Consider the following 22,461-nt stretch of genomic DNA (forward strand, 5'->3'; position numbering starts at 1 on the left):
AGGAGGAGGAGGTTAGTTCCTCCTCATCTTTAATTCACACCTTCTAGAAACGGCGGATCCGTGTGCTCAGGGCATGACTGGAACATGATACCTCTCCGGGAAATAATCAGGGTTATTTATCCATAAAAAGAGACTCTGGCTCACTTCTCACCTTTCTTCTGCTCGGGAATAGGTTGGTGAAATGCATTTGAGTGGCAGCCCTTCCACCTTGGTCAAAAACTGTTAATAAGGGTGTGGTTGGGGGGTACCAGGTCCTTCGCTCACCATGCATCTTCTCAAAACATTTGGCTTACTTTGGCACACGGTCATGCTGTTTATCTTTGCCCAGGTAACATCCCAAGCCACATTAAATGGAGATAGTATTGTCAGAAAAGGTCGGGAGTGTGAATTGTGGTGCCAGCCAGCTCTTCCAGTACTTCAGCAAGCGGCCCACAAGCAAGAAACAGCTTGGGGTATGGGGCATGTAGGTGGCATTCCTGAGATTTCCATACCCAAAGAGCATCTAAGACTCCAGGCTAAGGCTGGAGGTCAGAAGGGCTGGGCTCCACTGAAGGATTATAGTGATGCCAGCAAAGACCTGGGGGTCGCTCAGACGGTCAAGCGTGGAGAAGGTGTGCATCAGGCTGGGGGTCATTTGGAAAAAAGAAGCGAAGGTCATTTGGAAAAAAGAAGCGAAAGTCATTTGGGGCAAGATTTTTCTGTAGCCTTGAGAATCAGAAGTGCTTTTAAGGCTGAAGAGTGGGAGAAGAGCTCAGCAAGAATTGGCCACAGGAAATATGCAAGGAGCAAGCGTGGGGCTGGGGAGTCCCAGGATACAAGAGGAGCAAAAAAAAGTAAAACTTTCAAGAACAGGCACTACATCAGTGACTTCAATATCTCAGCGGATAGTCAGATAACTCCCTTTCAGGGAGTTGTGAAAAATGTTGTGCCTCAGGCATTGCCCTTGAATGACTCAGCCAGTCACATGGCAGGAAGGGTACCTGCTCCCCTGAGAAATGGGACCTTCCAACCATCTCATGTAAAGAACCCTTTTTACCCACTGACCCAGGAGTCCTATGGTGCCTACGCAGTCATGTGTTTGTCAGTAATAATCTTTGGCATTGGGATAATGGGGAACATGGCAGTGATGTGCATTGTCTGCCATAACTACTATATGAGGAGCATCTCCAACTCTTTGCTAGCCAACTTAGCCTTTTGGGATTTCCTTATCATTTTTTTCTGCCTGCCTCTGGTGATCTTCCAAGAACTCACCAAAAAGTGGCTGTTGGACGATTTCTCCTGCAAAATTGTACCTTACATTGAGGTAAGTAACAATAAACGTCACCGATCTGTAGTTTCATAGAGGCTCATGAGATTGGGATCATGGGCGCAATGCTTTCTTAATGAATTGGAATCAGAATCCCATTACTTAAGATCTGTTGACTCTACCAGATCCTTAGAAATTGAGGATGCCCTGCTTCCTTACATCCGGTGTGACTGCTTTCCCTTTTTGCATTTTTTCCTTGATAATGGAATTTATTGTATTAAATTTAAGACATGAATTTATCTGATTTTGGTACGAGTTAAGTATATGTATGGTTCTTTCTCAGTCTGCTAACTAGTTCTGCTAGAAGTATGCAGTGCAAATATAAGTTAAATGAGGCCAGATTTATGTTTAGATTTTCAGCTCTCTTCCAAAGATCTCAGGTATAGGCATTGTCTATTCTTGTTTTACAAACTCCAGTAATTTATTCCAAGGGCATGCAATCTGTTACTCTCCCTTGCCTTTGGCTATGCTGGTTGCAGCTGATTGTGGCTGGAATTTCAAACATCTGCAAGGTACTAGATTGCTTAATCTTAATGTATTTAATCAAAACGGTTGTGCAACCTTCAATAGATAACATTTTCTGAACTGAAGAGATGATGTAAAGTTAAAAATGGTCTTTCTACATTTCCCACTGCCTTTTGATTTACAAATGAAAAATGATTAGGTGTAACTAATATAAGCCCTTTGTCTTTATTTTATGAAATAAGTTGCATTATAAATTGGAACATTTGCTTCCAACTTTCAACTTACTAGGGTGTTGAAACTGTATATTGGCTTTTATCCAAATATTGTAGGCCAATTGATGGAGTTAAAGAAATCTTTGTTGGATCCAAGTGTTTGCATCCAAACTTGTATGCATAAATATAATATCCTAGTTATGTATCTTACCAGATTTACTACAGAAGAAAATACCTCATTTCTACAGGTGAAAGTTAATAGAGTAAAAGAGACGGTCTTTTAGCATGAAAGCCACAAACATTGTTGCAATATTAACAATATTATTTATTTTTATTTATCAAATTTATTTGTCGCTCATCTCACAGTTCAGGCAACTCTGAGCAGCTTACATCAACATATAATAACAGTTATAAAATGGATTAAAATTACAAAAATTCAAGCAAACTAAAAATATTAAAATATTAACTTGGTTTTGGGTCACTTGCTTTGTTTTTGTTCTGTTTTGTTTTACTTTTTTAAATGTCCCAGGTTTTGACTAAATCCTTAGCTTTTGGCAAGGGAATATATACTTTTGCTATCCTGCTTGGACAGACTCCTTTCCACTGTTCAATTGTCTGTTTTATTTATTTCCTGGAAAAAAGAAACCATTAAATCTGGTTGATAGTGTGGAATAATTCTCTGCATGTGACAGTATGCTTGATATCATTCATTTAATTAGCAGCAGATGGGTAAATGAAGGGAGATAGGATGTTTGTAGTCCCCTAGAAAGTCCATTTCTAATAGTCCATTAGTCAGGCAAAGAAATTATTTCCTGAATTGTATTTAAATTGCATGCATGCCAAGAAATGGAAAAGAAGGTGTGGATTTTTTTTTCTGGTCCTCCTATAGTGGAAAGTGCTAATACTGTGGAAATACCATGACCAAATAAATCACTTTGATTTGTAACTTTAAAAGCTTGCCTGTAAGATATGACCCCTAACTTTAGAACTTCCCATAAAACACAGGAGCATGGAGTAAATATGACCTTTTCCATGACAGACCTAGAGCCATTTAATAAATTTAAGATGTCAGTGTAACAACCTGTCAGTTTATATTGGAGGTTTACTACCTTGACAGCAATATTGGGGTTAAAGCAGGGATGAGGAACTTCTCATTTTCACTGAACAGAATTCCTCATCACTGAGCTTGCTGTATTAGCTTAAATTAATATGTAAGCTTAAAATTATTTTATGTTGGGTTAAGAACTTTTTAAAGTACAGGTCCAATATTGAAAACATTAAAACAAGTATTTCTGGATCATGCTGTTCAATTGCAGCATCATGTTCAATAGTGTATAATAAGTGGCTTTATTAAAAAATGAAAAAAGTGGAGTAGAGATATGCATCACATAGAAGATGTATTTTGTTCCAAGCTTGGAAAATTCGAGGCAATTATTTCGTAGTTGGAACAATTCAAAGAAAAAAATGATTTGTGTGTTCCTGCTCAAACTAGTGCCTCTTCATGCCATGTTATGTTTCACACTTGGAACAAATTTCTCGTAACCTATGTTGTGTTTCATACTCAGAACACTGACAATGGCCGTTTTGAGCTTAGAAGATTTCACTATCATAATGTTTGTAGAGTCCTAGAACATTGTATGAATAAGATGTGCCCCTATTTTTAATCCCAAGCATGTATGGCTCAGAGGCCTATTATCTCTGAACATTTGAAGGTAAATAAGCCTTAGTTGATGTATCTTTCATATCTTCATCTAATCCATGAGTGTAGAACTCGATCACATTACATGACATATCACGATATTTTTTGCCTTTGCAGAGCTGGGGTGGGCCTGGCCTGCGCGTGACGCATCCAGTTTGACACCCCTGTTCTAATCCCTTATAAAGCAGGATAATTGTGCTCTTCTAGAGGTTGATGAATTACAAGCATTAATGTAAAGGCCACAATTTGCATCAGCAGTAATGAAAGCTGCTAGGAGTTATACCTCAATAATCTCTGAAGGACTTTATAGTTTCTTTAAAAAAAATTCCTCAGTTTAAGTCTCAGTGCATTTATGGACATGTTGGTGGAGTTTCAGAATGACTTGCCATTGATTTCTTCTTCAGTGTTCGGGTTACTTGAAACTGAGAGTGAATATGATAATGCTATTTATCTTCCATTTTTCCAAACTAGGTGATTTTTTTTTCACAGTGAAGAAAAAAATGCAATTTTTGCCATCTTCAGATATTGTCTACTAAGTTCTCATGATGTAGAGAAATTTGTTAAATTTGATATTGCAGAACAGTCAACTTAAAAGAATCGCCTTGCAACCTAAATGTAAGGTCTTTTAAAAAAAGATTATTAAGTAATCATTGTCATATAAAAGGCTGATAGCAAGTCTATTGTAAAGGCATCATTAAAGCAATCTGTTTATTTCATTTATTTTTCATGTTTACCGTATTTTCTGGCGTATAAGATGACTGGGCGTATAAGACGACCCCCCCAACTTTTGAGATGATTTTCAAGATTTTTCGTCTTATACGCCGGAAAATCAGCGAGCCCGGGAAGGCACGCCCTCCCCTCTCACTGTGGAGGAAGCAAGGCAGGCTGGCGTCTGGCGGGACTCCTTAGGAATCCTCAGGGATGCTGCCTCAAGAGGGAAGAGCGTCGGGCGGGAGCCGGCAGGGCAGTCCTGCACACACGCGCACTCCCCGGCTGCTAAGGAGTGCTCCTTAACAGCTGGGGAGTGCGCACGTGCGCAGGACTGCCCTGCCGGCTCCCGCCAGACGCCAGCCTGCCCTGCTTCCTCCACAGTGAGAGGGGAGGGTGTGCCTTCCCGGGCGCGCTGATTTTCCGGCGTATAAGACGACTGGGCGTATAATACGACCCCCCAACTTTTGAGATGATTTTCATGGTTTAAAAAGTCGTCTTATACGCCGGAAAATACGGTATATGGCCACCCATCTCTCACAATTTATCTTGGGGAGGTGAATAATAAAAACTATAAAATAGCAATATAAACAAAAATCCTATAATTAAAAGCAGTATTATGATTCAGAGCAAGGAGATAAGATTAGATGTTACAAACAATGGAGCCGTTTCGTCAACTCATCATTCCCTTGTCATAATGCTAGCAGTGTATGTGTTATTTTTCAATATGTAATTTGCTCCAAGAAATTTAAAATCAACTTAGAAGTAAGCATAATGGGGTACTTTATACCTTATTTCCAGGTATAGCATTGCAGTCTGACTTTTCTGTATTATTTCTTCATAATAAAATTTTCTTCTAGAAGTGTCCCAAAGGTGCTTTTCTAAGAGGCAACTGGACTTTCTTGTCTTTCTTTGAAAATGTTTTGCTTCTCATCCAAGAAGCTTCTTCAGTTCTGACTGGATAATGGGAAATGGAAGGATTTATAATCCTTGCAGACAGCTGGTCATTTGCATTGTTTTAGAGAGTCATTGAGGCCACTTGGAGGCCTTCTTATCTGTGTCTTCAGGGTCACCTACATAGTGCAAATGGATGTGGAGCCTTCTTGGAATTGCTGAAAAGACTGTGATGTGTGGTCTGCATTTTTTCTGGAAATCCGTTTATACTCCTGTACCATTTGAAGGGTGTTCATCCCAAAGTGCATTCTTTTAGAGAGCTGTTGACTCTCATCTTCAAATAAAAACAAGCAAAAAGCATCTTTAGGACAACCATGATTTGGATGACTGAGAATCTCCATAGACATTTAGCTGTGCACTTTAGGATGAACACCCTTTGAATGGTGCAGGAGTACGAATGGATTTCCAGAAAAATTGCAGGCTACAGGAGCCATTTGCACTTCAGTTTGAGATGCAGACAATACAGACTCATCCCCAACACCCCTACCTATGTTCAACAGTGAAGGGACACAGGGCAGAAAACATCCTGCAGAAAGCACAGTTCCACAACCCACTCCTTTCAGCAGTTCCAAGAAGGCTCCACACCCATTTCCACTACTCAATTGCCTCTGAGGTCACAGACAAACCTCCAAGTGGCCTCAACGATTCTCTAAAACAATGCAAATGACCAGCTGTCTGCAAGGAATATAAATCCTTCCATTCCCCACCATCCAGTCAGAACTGAAGAAGCTTCTTGAATGAGAAGTGAAACATTTTCAAAGAAAAGAAAGTCCAGTTGCCTCTTGAAAAAGCACCTTTGGAACAATCATGACCTGGATGACTGAGAATCACCATAGACATTCTTCTAGAAGTAGTTTGTTTTTTGTTTTTTTCTCTGATTATTATCTATTGTATTTCAGTTCAGAAGAAAAACAAGAGAAAAGTAAAAATAACAAAAAGTCATAAGATGTACAAGGATTGTGAAATTACCTAAAATTTCAAAATGACCTTGATTTAAATTGGTATTTTAGAATAATTTGTCAATTAAATATTTTAAGGCAGCATTAAAATAAGGCTGTATTAAAATCAAGCTATACAGTTATTAACAAATATTATGTGTTGTTCACATTGTATGTTATAAATTAAAAAAATATTGTAATTGTCCATAAACTAAGAAACTTGGTGATTTTAACAGATCATATCTATTATTATCATCTTCTATTGAGAAATTGGATGCAGTATGAAATAAACATAGTTTGCTTTCAATATGTGGAAAACTTATTTAGGTTACCAAAGTCATGATGCCCAGGATGTAAAATACATCTTGGCTGATCAATGCACTCCATGCCATGCAAAGTAGTTATAAACACAAAATCAGCTGCTTCTTTTGCACCATATGTTTAATATTTCCTTGGTTGTCTTACGAATAAATTAAAGTACTTCTAATTCATCCTAACTGACTACTAGGTAGGACAAGGGTTAGGTCTACTTGACAAAACTCAAAAGGGAATAGTTCTTTTCTAGGGCAGTTTCATTAAAACATTAATGAGTTGAGGAAGACGGTGCTGATAGCATTTGCATGTCCATTGGTGAACGAAATATGTCCATCTGGCCCAATTATCAAGAGAAGACCTGTGCATGTTTTCCTTCTTCATGAGATTGATGGGCTATAGGCCTGCAAGTACTGATGGCATTTTATAAACAAATTAAGCAATTTTATTCCAGCATCCATTCAAACCCCCATTCATTTTGTTTTGTTTTATGGGTGCTAAAGATTAACTTTTTAGTAATAATTTAATATTGAATGATGGGCTTTTTGCAATACTGTTATGTCAGTAGCTTGTTGCAAAGAAGGCTCCTTTGAAGCGGGAGATTTGGGTGCAATTATTGGTTAATGTTGTAAAGGCGGGAAAACCCGGGCTTGGGATTGGATACAGTTCAAACAGCTCGAGTATATAAGCCGGAGTTATTTTGACAGTTGACATATGTGTACTAATAAACCTTATTGCTGTTAACCCTCACTGAGTCATTCGCCTGGCTGGACCAAACAACTGGCGACGAGGGTGGGATAGACGGCGGACTAGTGAAGGATCGGCGACAAACAGCTGCGCGTAAGGCGGTAAATTTAAAAATTCACAGTCAACCGCAAGCAGCCGCGGCGGAATCAACAAACCTCCGAATGGCGCAAATTGGTTCTTTAAAAGAATTCGATCCTAACTACCCAGAGGACTGGGAAGAATATGTGGGACAGGTCGAAGGGTTTTTGCTCGTGAACGGCATAACCGACGACCGGAAAAAGGCGGCTGCCTTACTAACTATCTGTGGCACACCTGTGTACCGGGTTGCCGTGGGACTTTGTCAACCATTGCCGGTATCAAGCGTTTCGTATGCGGACTTACTGGCCAAATTAAAGGTACATTTTACGCTGAAACGATCAGAACTCTTTTGGCGGCGCATTTTCGAAAAACGAAATCAGAGACCGGGCGAGTCTATAACCAAATTCGTTGCTGCAGTTAGAGAAGCAGCGTTACGTTGCAAATATGACAATTTAGAAATAAGGATCCGTGATAGAGTGGTGCTGGGCTTGCGTGACGAGCAGTTACAAAATAGAATTATTGCTAAGCCCACCGGCGACTTGCAAGAAGTCCTTGACGAACTTTTGACGTATGAATCCACTGGGTATCGCGGCCCCCCCCCCGCAATAGCACGGCTGCTTCTTCCGAAATTAACCAAGAATGCCTTGTGAACAGCGGGGAGGTGGACCAACAATGGGAAGCCGACATAGCCGAAGTCTCCAGAAGGTTTGGAAAAATGGCGGCAAACCCATCCCGAAGCGAAGGACCAGAACCGAGTCGCCGATTCCAAACAACAACACCACAACGACAACCGAAAGATATTCCAACAAGACCGCGCGACAGCGACAACAGATGTGGAAGCTGCGGGGGCAACCATCCCCGAGCAACATGCAGATTCCGCTCTGCTAGATGCAGATTGTGCGGAAAGACTGGCCACATTCAAGCCATTTGCAGGGGTCGTGCACGCGACAATCGTCTACACGAAATCGACGTTTGGGCCGAAGGTAAGGTAACCCCTTACTATAGTGGCAAGGAGACCCCTAGACCTAGGGCACAATACCCCAACCGCGGGGAGGTGGCGCGAGTCAATCACAGTGAAAAGGGAAAAATAAAATATATTTTGAGACCAAAATTAAAAATCTTAGTCCAGTTGCAAGGAATTCCTTGCAAAATGGAAATTGATTCTGGGGCCTCAGTGTCCATAATTCCTAGCGAGACCCTTAAACAGATTGAACTTAAAAGTGGTCGTAAAATTCCACTTAGTTCAACTAAAATTCAATTGGCAGATTTCCAAAAAACCCCAATAAAAATTAAGGGAAAAGTTACCCTTAAAGTTAAGTATAAGGGGTTTAACGGATTCTTAGACTTAATAGTCACAGAAGGCCATAGAACTAGTTTAATAGGCCTTAACTGGTTTCCTGCCCTGGGAATTTGGGTCGGAATAAATACCATTAATAATAATAAGACCCTCAAATCTGTCTGCGATGAATTCGCAGACGTATTTGATGGGTCTTTGGGTAAATATAAAGGGCCCCCAATTAATTTTAATTTAGACCCAGCAGTTAAACCCATCAGGCTTAAGGCCCGACGGGTGCCTTTTGCCCTTAAGCAAAAAATCGAGGCCGAGCTCGATAAGCTTGTAGGCCAAGGCGTTCTAGAACCGGTCGAGGGTGGCTTGTGGGAAACACCAATCGTCACACCCCTTAAACCTAATGGGGATGTGAGGATTTGTGCTGATTACAAAGCCACCCTGAACCTCGGAATGAAAAAGCATGCTTACCCGGTCCCGACGGTGAAGCAGGTCCTCGCCACGATACAGGACGGCGCCATATTTGCCAAGTTAGACTTGGCGCAGGCGTATTTGCAACTTACTGTTTCCAGGGAAGCTGCTGAAGCTCAAACTATTGTTACCCACAAGGGGGCGTTCCGAGTCCACAGACTGCAATTCGGTATTGCAGCAGCTCCAGGCATCTTCCAGGAGGTGATGGAGAGGACCTTAAAGGGCATACCTGGTGTATGCCCTTACTTTGATGATGTTTTAATAGCTGGAAGAAATGAAGAAATTTTAGCTGAGCGTCTGGAACAGGTATTGGGAAGATTTAGGGAGGCTGGACTTAAATTAAAAAAGGAAAAATGCTGTATAGGAGTTAAATCCACAGAATTCTTAGGATTTAGAATAGATAAAAATGGAATTCACCCTACAGCTGATAAAATTAAGGCAATTAAATTGGCACCAGAACCAAAAAACAAGGCTGAATTACAAGCTTTTTTAGGATTAGTCAATTTCTATCATACATTCTTGCCACATAAAGCTGCCATCGCGGAACCATTACACAGACTATTAGATAGAAAAACCCCATGGCAGTGGCAAGAAAAACATAGAGTCAGTTTTCAAACTTTAAAAGATATTCTATCAAGCCAATCTACAATTACTCATTTTATTGAGAACAAACCGATCTATTTAGCTTGTGACGCTTCACCTTATGGTGTAGGGGCTGTCATCAGCCACATGGATTGTCAGGGCATTCAAAAGCCAATTGCATACTATTCCAGGACGCTTACTAAAGCTGAACGGAATTATGCACAAATTGATAGAGAAGCATTAGCTATTGTGGCAGGAGTAAAAAAGTTCCATGATTACCTTTATGGTAGGAACTTTACCATACTCACTGACCACAAACCATTATTGGGACTGTTTACCACTGATAAACAGACACCCCAAATAATGTCTCCCAGAATGCTGAGGTGGTCAATTTTCCTCTCAGCATATTCATTTTCACTGCAACATAGACCAGGTAAGGAAATGGGCCTTGCAGATGCCCTTAGTAGACTGCCTTTAACCAACACCGAGGAGGACCCTGCCCCAGTAGGACAAATTATGTCATTACATGAAATTCCTGATTGCCCCTTAACAGCTAGAGAAATAGCTGAGGCTACTAAAAAAGACCATATTCTCAATAGGATTATGACCTGGGTACTAGGGGGTTGGCCAAGTACTAACCCTGATTCCAAGTATATCCCATATTTTAGGAGAAAGAATGAACTATCATCCCATTTGGGGTGTATATTGTGGGGTAACCGTGTTGTTATTCCTGAACTTCACAGAAATACAGTTTTAACTGAATTACATGAAGGTCACCCCGGAATTGTTCGAATGAAGGCATTAGCTAGAAGTCATTTGTGGTGGCCGGGGCTGGAAGAATGCGTTTCAGGTTGCTATCTGTGTCAGCGATCTAGACCAGAGCTGGCACACGCACACACGCATAAGTGGGAATTGGCCAGGAATCCTTGGTCTAGGATTCACATTGATTTTGCAGGGCCATTTCAAGGCCTAACCTTCCTAGTTGTGGTGGACAGCTTCTCTCGGTGGCTGGAGGTAGTGCCTGTTAATTCAATGTCATCAGGTAGAACAATACAGGTTTTAAGGGGCCTCTTTGCCACTCATGGGTTACCGGATGTGATTGTATCTGATAATGGGCCCCAATTCACCTCTGCTGAATTTCAGGACTTCCTCAGGGCCAACTCGATTAGACACACAACATCTGCACCTTTCCACCCGTCCACCAATGGCTTGGCTGAACGCAACGTGAGAACCACCAAAGACGCCTTGAAGCGAATCATCCGTGGCGACTGGCACCAAAGACTTGCAGACTTTTTGCTGACTCAGCACACAACCCCTTGCACGGCTACCGGGAAAAGCCCTGCGGAAATGAGGTGGGGCAAAAGGCTAACCACCAAGCTGGACAGGTTACATCCTGACAAACTACCCTCAAGTGCTGAACCTGACATCCCAAACAGGTCCTTCAACATCGGAGACTTAGTTTGGGCCAGAAACTATGGACAGGGTGACAAATGGGTTCCAGGGGTAGTCACTGACAGAATGGGGCCGTTGTCTTACACCATTGAGGGGGAAGGGAATAAAGTAAGTAAAAGACATATTGATCAATTAAGGAAGAGGGTTGCCGGTAGTATGCCAGTCAATGGGGGTCAAAACGTACACGGGGGCGATACAGCATCTTGGCTTAATCAAAACAACTTGCCAGTCAGTGGAGAAGTGGAAACTCGAACCAGTGTGGCTGCAGCAAACCCACAACATTGTCAAATTGATTGGGAACTGTCCCCTATGAACAGGCCAGCAGTACCTGAACAACCACAACTGACACAACAGCAATCACAATCAGTTAGTAGTGAATCTTCAGAGCCTGTAACCCAAAATTCCAGACCAATAAATATCAGCCAGTCAATCAGACAGTCAGTTAACAATGACATAAGTAGCCAACCTAATAGATACCCATCTAGGGTCCATAGGCCACCCAAATACTTAAGAGATTACGTCAACAAATAACATCAACTGGGGGGGAAGGGGTGTTATGTCAGTAGCTTGTTGCAAAGAAGGCTCCTTTGAAGCGGGAGATTTGGGTGCAATTATTGGTTAATGTTGTAAAGGCGGGAAAACCCGGGCTTGGGATTGGATACAGTTCAAACAGCTCGAGTATATAAGCCGGAGTTATTTTGACAGTTGACAGTTGACATATGTGTACTAATAAACCTTATTGCTGTTAACCCTCACTGAGTCATTCGCCTGGCTGGACCAAACAAATACTGTTTGCTTTATCCTGTTGTAATCTTCCCAAATAAAGGACTGGGCTAGAAATATTGTCAAATAAATGATATCTAATTTAGTGTATTCTAATTACTATTTTCTATAGATAACAGTGATAACTTCAAAAGTTTGCTCTCTTGTTTGTGTTTATTATATTTATTCCTTTGTTACAATCTTTTAATTTAGAGGGAATTTTGAAGTAGGCAGGGCTTTTAAAAATTATGTAAGTGAACATAATGCCACTGCAGTTTTGCAAAACATATTGTAACTCCTTGGATGATAACAACTATTATTTGATCGTAGTATTAGTTTCTTAGTAGAAGTATTATCTCCCTTCAGGTCATTTCTCACACTCACAGTAATGTATGGATGTTTTTTATCAGGTGGATAGGATTATAACACGAATGCTTTCCATGAGCACCATCCGTGGTCCTTAGGGAAGAAGAATGAAGATAAAGAAAGTTCTCAAATTTTCTTGCCTACCTGATCAAAGCATTCATGCATCAATTATTTTATATTTTTCCTGTTTTGTTTTAGTTCAGTTTTTACCCTGCCATTCTTCCATGAGGTAAAGGTAGCTTACCAGGAATCACCTTTCATTTTATTACCCACAACATCTGTGTGAGGTAAGTTTAACTGAGGGAGAGATTAATCCAATGAACTTTCAAAGATGAGGATCCCTCCACCACTAATCTAGAACTGCACATTATGTTCATGGGGTTGCTCAATGAAATTGTAATTCAGATGTATAAATCTACTGAACCAGATCTTAAAACATGAGGAAGAAACTAAAATAACATTGCAGCTGATGTTGAAACCATGTTCTTGTAAATCTAAACAAAGAACTTCGAAGGTGCTGGCTCAGTTTACCCTTTTATAAAAAGGAAAGTGTAGATTTCAACTTAATTGCATGCCATGAATTTATAAATATGTATTAAGGCACTTGATTTGTGGTTTATGATCAGTATGAATCTTTTTACTCTGGTTACTCTGTTAGGAATATTTGTATTAATATTTGTTAATTTTTCCCCTGAAGATGGAAAGGATTTTATTGAATCTCTTTAAAGACTTAAAACTCAATTTTCTGTTAATTTTCATGTGGCTACTATCAAACATGAACGAATTATGTAAGGAATTTAATTTTCAGATGCATTGTGGAATTTTAATTTGCTGTTAGAACAATTATATTCATTTGCCGTATGTTCATTTTTAATTTGGAACCTCTTTTTTGATGTTATGTGAATTGTGAATTGGCTTTTAATCAATAATTTAAAGCCATATTATATGAAGTCCATCCTGACTGAAATATTATTTATATTACTTTGTAGTAATTCAGAAAGCACATGTTGTAAATTAGTAAGAAGTTAGAAAACCTGTATTTGCTTGTTTCATTTATTCTGAAATATGTTTTCTTTGTATTAATGCTCTTGATTTTAATGGAGCTGCTCCCTTGAATTGACGCTTAAATAGAGACAATATTTGGAATACTTAAGGCCAAGTGCTTTACTCTCAGTTCCAGTTTTCATCCATGTACCAATGGCGTGGCTGAACATTGTTGTTGTTAGTTGCGAAGTCATCGCGACCCCATGGACAACGTTCCTCCAGGCCTTCCTGTCCTCTACCATCTTCTGGAGTCCATTTAAGGTCACGCCTACTGCTTCAGTGACTCCATCCAGCCACCTCATTCTCTGTCATCCCCTTCTTCTATTGCCCTCAATCTTTCCCAGCATTAGGCTTTTCTCCAGTGAGTCCTTCCTTCTCATTAGGTGGCCAAAGTATTTGAGTTTCATCTTCAGGATCTGGCCTTCTAAAGAGCAGTCAGGGTTGATCTCTAGGACTGACCAGTTTGAACACCTTGCAGTCCAAGGGACTTGCAGGAGTCTTCTCCAGCACCATAGTTCAAAGGCTTCAATTCTTTGGTGCTCAGCAGCTGAACATACAAATGCAATAATAGAACAATATATAAGATGCTATATAAATTATCAACAAAATGATTGGGCAGACTTTTTGCTGTTTGCTGAAATAGCATACAATAATGCAGTGCACAGCAGTACTGTTTTTTCACCTTTTAAAGTAACTTCAGGGAGTCTACTCAGGTCCACTCTTGAAACCATGCTTTTTCTAGAATTAACCAGCAGTATATATCATGGATTACAATTTCAAACAAGAAATGTGATAACATCTCAATAGCAATAGCACTTAGGTTTATATATCATTTCATAGTGCTTTACAGCCCTTTCTAAGCAGTTTACAGAGTCAGCATGTTGTCTCCAACAATCTGGGTCCTCTTTTAACCAACTTCGGAAGGATAGAAGGGTGAAGTCACAATAATGATGTGATGGCTTAATTCTTACAAAGCTGGTGCCACTGCCACATAGTAGCACGTATGTTAAACTAAAAGTAGTGTTAAAGTGACACGTTAGTTATTTAATGACATGCTAATTCAGTTATTGACTCACATCTATGGTACATGATATATTACTGACAATAAATATACAGCAATTTTAGAGATATATCACTTATGCGTGCAGGTTAATCAGCTTATTACACTACAAACATGCTTTTAGCATAGAACTTCACTAATCCAATTTAACCTTGGTTAATATTCTTAAGGCAGTGATTTGCATTTCACCTATTTTTGCCACTGATTTGAAGTAGATCGTGCAATAAATCAGTAACAAGAGGTTTAACATAAATAATGTTAAAACTTCATGAAGTACTCTTTATGTTTTTAAAATGTGCTTTCTATTTTTTTAAAACCATATTTTTCTTGTGTGTATAAGTGTGGATCACAGTATTAGCTCAGTAGGGTTAAACAGTAGTGTGGTAGTGATACTCCTTTCTACTCCTTTCTACTCCCCACAGCCATACAGACTACAGTGTTAATCAGCTAGAACTAACTAAAGGCAGTATTTTTCAGCCTTAGCAACTTTAAAATGTGTGAAGAGTTTTCTGTGACTCTTTTCTGCCAGCTTGTGCTCAGCAAGATTTTGAAGCCCTGAGTGATCCATTCAACATTTTTCAGAGAATGTCCTTTCTTTGGATTTCATCCATTATGAGCATGGACATTTCAGTAATAAAAAAATAAGCAAGATATGATTGTTCTTGCCTGTGTTATTCTGAGCTGCCCAAACTTGATGATTTGAGCAGTATATAACTGCTGTGGGAAAAACTATGTACAAATAAAACCAATGAAATTTCCTTGTTATATTCATCTTCTTTTCTCACAGTGAAGAAGTTTCTTGCCCAGTGGAATAAACCTACAAAATACTTGAGTTCCTAAAAATGTCAAAGTGGACCTGAAAACGGGTTGAACTTCCAGTGCAAGTCTGCACATTCAGTGAGCCATGAAATTATAACTTAGACAATTTCCGTACCAATAAAACTTGATCATTTTAAATCCTTTTTTTTCTCTTCAAAACTTCAGGATCCATGTGTGCTTCTCAATATGCATACATGCCAATCAGACTTTGGTCAAATAGTCAGCTTTATTTCTCTGCTCATCCTGGTATTGGAAATGCTTGGTTCAGGATCATTTTCCCGATGCCTTTATACATGCAAATGAAAGGAGGTAGTTTTGGCATTCACTAAAAGTGGTCCACAAACATTTGTATCTGCCCTACATCCTGAGTGTGAAATTTCAAAACAAAGGAATTTGTCTTTGACTTGGCAGAAAACAGAACTCAGCAGTGTTTTGAGGCTAACAAAAGCTACATTTGTTATCTTGCTGCTGTAAAAATTAGTTCTAGATGTTCTTCCTTGGAACTAAACTCCCTTCTAAATTTACACAATAAATGATGTCAGACATTACTGTTAAATATGAAAAGGCAACAGTACTGACAACTTTATTTTGTCTCCAATCTGATTCCCTCCACATTGTCTGATTGTAAGTTTTCAAATTCCTAGAAAGTATGGATTGTAGGAGAAGAAATGTCTTAGTCTGTGGCAGCCAAAAATTAGGTGTCTGATAGCACCTTTTCAAATTTAATTGAAAGCTATAAACCTTAATTAACTGTAGCTGTATTTCACAAAAGTGATGCCTTTTAATTAAATTTGTAAGTCTGAAAAGGTGCCACCAAACGCCTTTGATATTTGGAAAGTATGGAGGGTGCCAAATTGAAAAAAAAAACTGTTGTACTTCAATAACTTACAATTCAAAGAGTAATAACAGCACATTTGAAACAGTTTTGCAGGTCCAGATGTGCATATGAAATTCATATCCCAACAGAATCCTCAATCTAAAATTTAAGCTCATTCTTAGTGTGTCAGTACTATATTTCAGTGGGACAGAGGAAGGTATGTTTAGAGGTGAGAGACAACATCTAGTGAATTTTGGCTAAGTTGGGACTATATATATAATTGCACGAGGGAGTTCTTGTTTCTTTGAATGAAGGATGTATTCCCTCTTTAAAGAAGGCAGTCATACTGGTTTTACTTAAAACACTATTCCTAGACCCGTGATAATTTTTATATTATAAGCCAGTCTTCCAATCTTTCATTCTTAGTGAAGGTCACAGTCTTAAATTGCAAGATACATATGGATAAAACATCCCACCTACTTCAAGTGGAGTGCCATCTATGATAATGATACTTTAATGAATAACTTACACAAGAAGCTAGATTCAAGGAATATGACACTGCTAATACTATTACCAATCTTCAGTAGCATTGGCCAGGGTATTCCTCTAGGCCCAGGGGTCAGCAACCTGAAACAGTGAAAGAGCCACTCGGAACCGGTTCCCTCACAAAAGGAAAAACTGGGAGCCGCAAAAAATGTGTGCCCATGCGCATACATGCGTGCATGCGCAGAACAGGGTTTGACTGAAGAGTGGAGCCAAGGTGAGATATGCACCTACCCTGCATATTTGAATTGATTGGTTGAACTTTTTTAGTCCCACTTTTTTCTTTTTTGGACTACACATAGCAGTGGACTGGGAGCCGCAGGAGACAGCTGAAAGAGCCGCATGCGGCTCTGGAGCCACGGGTTGCAGACCTGTGCTCTAGGCCATGGTAGAGATGTTGTTTCAGCTTCCTTCCTATTTGGATGCACATAGAAGGTGGTGCAACTAAACTACTGTTTGAGACCTGTGTCATTGACCTATGAGATTATCTATGTGCCCTACATTGTTTCACATTTTCATGAAATTGATGGTAATAATCTTACTAGGGGGGACATGATAGCAGTCTTCCAATATCTAATGGGCTGCCACCAGAAAGAGGGAGTCAACCTATTCTACAAAGCATGGCAGGACAAGAAACAATGAATTGAAACTTACAAAGGAGAGAGCCAACCAAGAAATAAAGATAAATTTCCTAACAGTGTGAACAATTAATCTAGTGGCTCCCAACCCTTTCTATACCCTCAGAACACTTCTGATATATTCTCTCACCCCTTACAAAAGTTCAAAATAATGGCAACAAATTATGCATATACATTATAATTTTGAAAACCCAAGTTTTTGCACCCCCTGGAATATTGTCTCGCACCCCCGGTTGGGAACCCCTGAATTAACCAATGGAACAATTTGCCTCCAGAAGTTGTGGATGCTCCATCACTGGAGGTTTTTATGAAGAGATTAGACAGCCATTTGTCTGAAATGGTATAACGTCCCCTGCTTCAACTGGGGGTTGGACTAGAAGATCTCCAGTGTCCCAATTCTATTATTCTAATTCCTATCCTAATTCTGGGCCTTTCGGGTTAACTGCAGTTATCAAGCTGGTAAAATCCAATTCTTTTGTTCCCTGTGAAAGTTGGACTTAGAATAGCTATAGCAAAGAATATATTCATACAGCTACAAATAATATACCAACTACAGTAATTCTTGAACCATTCAGACTGTTAGCCATGCTTGAATTTCACCCTATTATGATAAAAGCAAGGTGCTTTATCAGGGATTGCTTGTGCAAGTGGCTGCTGACTAGTCCAAGGAATACTGCAGAGGGAAAGAACTGCTCTAAATGCAAGTTGCCCCCTAGGAACAATTTAATGAGCTGTTGTTGACCTTTCAAGACCTGAGCAGCTTAGGGCCAGACTATCTACAGGACCACCTCTCATAAATACTGGAGATCTGCTAATTACTACTGACTCGTAGTGGCCGTCTGAGTCCCCATAGTCTCATTTTGCATCCTTTACAACCCTCTGACCATGAAGCTGACACAATTTCCTGGCCTTTCTTGGTGGGAAAATATGGATAACATAACAGCAAACACAAACACACACACACACAAACTCCTTTTTCCCCAAGCCCACCCTTATCTGCATATGTGATATGATTCTATTCACCTTGCAGCCCTCGATTCCTCCCCCTCCCCTTGTTGTGTTCAGACCCTGGATGCCAAAAGGTAGCCCATTTTTGGAACAGATGATGTTCTGTGGAATGGACTAATGATCTAACTGGGGGAAAAGTAGCACTGTTCTTTAAATAGCTCCTGGTTGGAATTTACTTTCATCTGATGGTAGATGCTTGTTTTAGGTCATTTTTTAACAGAGACAGGATAATTTGCCAAAGGAGCATAGCAGCAGAGCATGAACTGAAAAAAGAAATGCAATTAGACTGGATTTCTGCTGCTGGCAGAATAGAATCAGCTTTAATTTCAATTCAGTTAATACCTTTTCACTGGACCAAGATGCATCCTGTACAAACTGTGACATGTGGCTGACTCCCTATTCAATGTTATTTATTTAGTTTTATATCCCAATGATCATGATATCAGATTGAAAATGAATTATAATAGAATGCTATTACGGATTTATTCTGAGTTTTTTGCACACCTCTGTTTAATTCCTAATATATTGAAGCAGTTACCATTTATATTTTAATTATTTTGGTTTTCAGAGGAAGAAAAGATATGCATGTCATTTAAAGGAAGTGCTCCATGGATTGAAAAAGTGCTGGAACTGGCAGTGATGGGAAAGTAAACTGTTGATTAAGGAAAAGAATGTATCTAGTTTTCTTTCTACTCAGAAACCGCTTCTGGACTTTCTGCTCAAAAGAGGAATAAAAATAAAACTCTTTAACTTTGGGTTGTGATGATTAAAATAGGTTGTTGTTACAGAAATGGCTAATAATCAGTATTATGTAGAAATGAAAAGTTGAGATTATAAATTTATTATGTAATTTGCTATCTGTGGAGATTCTCAGTCATCCAGGTCATCGTTGTCCCAAAGCAACTGGACTTTCTTTGTTTTGCTTGAAGAAGCATTGCTTCTCATCCACTATTCAGTCAGAACTGAAGAAGCTTCTTGAATGAGAAGGGAAAGGTCTTCAAGCAAAACAAAGAAAAAGATCCTTGAAAAAGCACCTATGTAATTTACTGCATGAGGAGAAGTTGGATGTCACTCCTTTGTCCCTCTTTCTTCTCCACCAGATTATTCTTCTTCCTCTTTCCCTTTACTTACTTTCCCAATTGCTTTTATTTTCATTTATATATTCTATTAAGAAAAAAATCAATAAAAGTTAAAAAAAATTAAAGGAAGTGCTGCACTAATAAAGAGACATTACCCTACTATAACAAGTTTATAGGTTAGGCTGGTAGTTTTCAGGAAATCTAGATATTTTGTGTCCTGTATTGTGCATATCCTCATATCTAACTTCTGATTTATTTATTTTTCCTCCTTATCCAGGTAGCATCTCTTGGAGTAACAACCTTCACATTATGTGCTCTCTGTATAGACCGATTTCGGGCTGCCACCAACGTGCAAATGTATTATGAAATGATTGAAAACTGTACATCCACAACAGCCAAACTAGCTGTGATATGGATTGGAGCTTTACTGCTGGCTCTTCCTGAAGTGGTTCTGCGCCAATTGACTAAAGAAAACTCTGAAATTAGTGGGAATCCACCTGTGGAACGATGTGTGGTCAAGGTCTCTCCCCACTTACCTGACACAATATATGTGCTAGCACTTACATACGATGGTGCAAGGCTCTGGTGGTACTTTGGCTGTTACTTTTGCTTACCGACACTTTTTACCATCACTTGCTCATTGGTGACTGCCAGGAAAATCCGAAAGGTGGAAAAAGCTTGCACCCGTGGGAATAAGCGGCAGATTCAGCTGGAAAGCCAAATGAACTGCACAGTTGTGGCACTGACCATTTTGTATGGTTTTTGCACCATTCCAGAAAACATTTGCAATATTGTCACTGCCTACATGTCCACAGGGGTATCTCAGCAAACTATGGACCTTCTCCATCTGATTAGTCAGTTTCTCTTGTTCTTTAAATCTTGCGTGACTCCAGTTCTCCTCTTCTGTCTTTGTAAACCATTCAGCCGAGCTGTCTTGGAGTGCTGCTGTTGCTGTTGTGATGAGTGCATTCAGAAGTCTTCTACAGTAACAAGTGACGATAATGACAATGAATACACCACAGAGCTTGAACTGTCCCCTTTTAGTACGATACGTCGTGAAATGTCCACATTTGCCTCTGTGGGAACTCACTGTTGATTTTCCCTTTGATCAGAATCCTTTCCCAACTTACAATAAAATTGGTTTGAGTTTTAGGCTAATTTCAGTTGGATCCTAATTTTTTAAGTAAATTGTGTAAAATGTAAAGTATGCTAGTTTGTATATAACAAGTTTTCTTTGAGAACTAGCTTTAGTTACTAAAAAGAACAGACTCACCAGGGATCTTTAGAATCATTATCTTGATGGTGCTAGCATTTCTTCATTAAGGGAAGGCTGAACTAATTTTGGCCACTCTTCTATTATGTTAACTAATACAGATTTTGGCTTGGGAAGTTATTACTGGAATTTCCTTGATAATGTTCACTTTATAATAAGCATTTCTAAAGTTGCAATCCTAAATATACATACTTGATAGCAAGTCTTCTTAAATTCAGACTTCTGCATAAAAATGCAAAGGATTCCACTGTTTGTCCATGAACTTTTAAAAAGATGGGAACAAATATTAGTAAGTCTATTTTGAGGCATGTGAAGTATGTGCCCATATATTTTACTAATGAGGTTTTAAATTGCTTAACCAAGATCATTGTATCCTTACCCTCCAAATGTTTTGATGAAATTTATTTGATTTAGAGTGTTTGAGAATAGTTTTAAATTTGTTTGATGTAAATAATTATGAGATTATTTGACACAGAAACAGTAGTATTTTTATTGTATTCCCTGTACTGTTAACTGTTAGTTAAACAATTTTACCAAGTAATATAAGAACATTTCCATAGGGAAAGCAATCATTTTTATGTTGACTTGTAATAAAATAACTAAGATGGTCTTAATAATATGCTGTTCCAGTCAAAAGCATACATCCTATGCATGTATATGCATAAAGGTGTAAAGCCTCTTCCTTCTGCCAGTATGACCAACAATAACCATTTATGGAGTAGGATATATAGTTATAGGGGTGGCTTCTACGTATGAGCTCCCATGTGTTAACACATTGAATTGGAAGTTAGAACGTATCTACACAACAGGTTCCCAATATTGTACACCTTTCAAAAAATCATAACAAATCCCTTAATTCTGCAGTACACAATATACAGGCTGAAGATTTTTTTCTTTTTAACACGTTGTATGCAAAGGCATGTATTCTGTCTGTCCCAATGGGGATTCCCACTCATATTGGGTGTATGACTTGTGATTCTATTAGTTTCTTTTTACAGTATTTTCTACAATAAAGGTATGTCTTCAGTCTGTGTATATAACACTTGCTGTAAGTAAAAATGCCATTTGTAGAAAGTAGAGAATTGCCACAGAATTAGTGACAATAAATTTGGAAGGCTTACAATATGTGATGCATATTTTATTTCTTGATGTTTCTTAGAAATACATAAACTTTGAATTGAAATCAAATTTCAGAACCTCAATGGTATATTTATTTTGCTGTATGAAGGCTGTTTACATCTTCTGTAATGAGAGGTAGGAGAAGAAGATTTTTTTAAAAAAAAATCAAAGTTGATTGAAACAACATCTGTGAAAACAGTGGAAACAAAGCAAGTATTCTTGGTGTTTTCGATTAGAAATTCAAGCAGATTTTATACAGTATTTCCCTTCCTATTGCCTAATTCCTAACCCTAATACTGTATTCATAACTATATTTATTCACAGCTTTGGTTTTCCACTTGTTCTTAATATACTATAAAAAAGAGGACATGATAACCTGATACCATAATCACACTACATCATAATGTAATGGTTAGAAAGTTCAAAATTTACATTTTTTATTTTTGCAGAAATTTAATTGATACAATGCTAACCAGTTATAGCATGCTCAAAACAATTTCTATTGGTCAGAGAGTGAAAGTAGAACAAATTTTGGCCTCTTTATCTGAAATTGGTTAGTTTGGAACATGATGAAAATGAAAGGTTTTATATCACAAAAGTTTGGGGAATAACAGAAAGTGCTAATCTTGAATGAAGGCTGCTAAGGTACTAGAGAAGTATAGTTGATGTCTAGAAATTACAGGTAGTTCTTGATTTACAATCACAATTGACTCTCACAATT

General features: G+C 38.9%; 1 protein-coding gene across 1 annotated transcript; it reads left to right on the plus strand.

The window, feature by feature from the left end:
• Positions 1-265: 265 nt before the first annotated feature.
• On the plus strand, positions 266-21,730 carry GPR37 (G protein-coupled receptor 37; the record flags this gene model as incomplete). Its single annotated transcript, XM_081330228.1, has 2 exons — positions 266-1,303; positions 19,626-21,730. 2 exons carry the CDS (start codon positions 266-268, stop codon positions 20,442-20,444), a joined length of 1,857 nt encoding a protein of 618 aa, XP_081186354.1. The 3' UTR covers positions 20,445-21,730.
• Between the last annotated feature and the right edge of the window lie 731 nt (positions 21,731-22,461).

Source organism: Vipera berus, assembly GCF_964194415.1.
Source record: "Vipera berus genome assembly, chromosome: 6".
Classification (NCBI taxonomy): Eukaryota; Metazoa; Chordata; class Lepidosauria; order Squamata; family Viperidae; genus Vipera; species Vipera berus.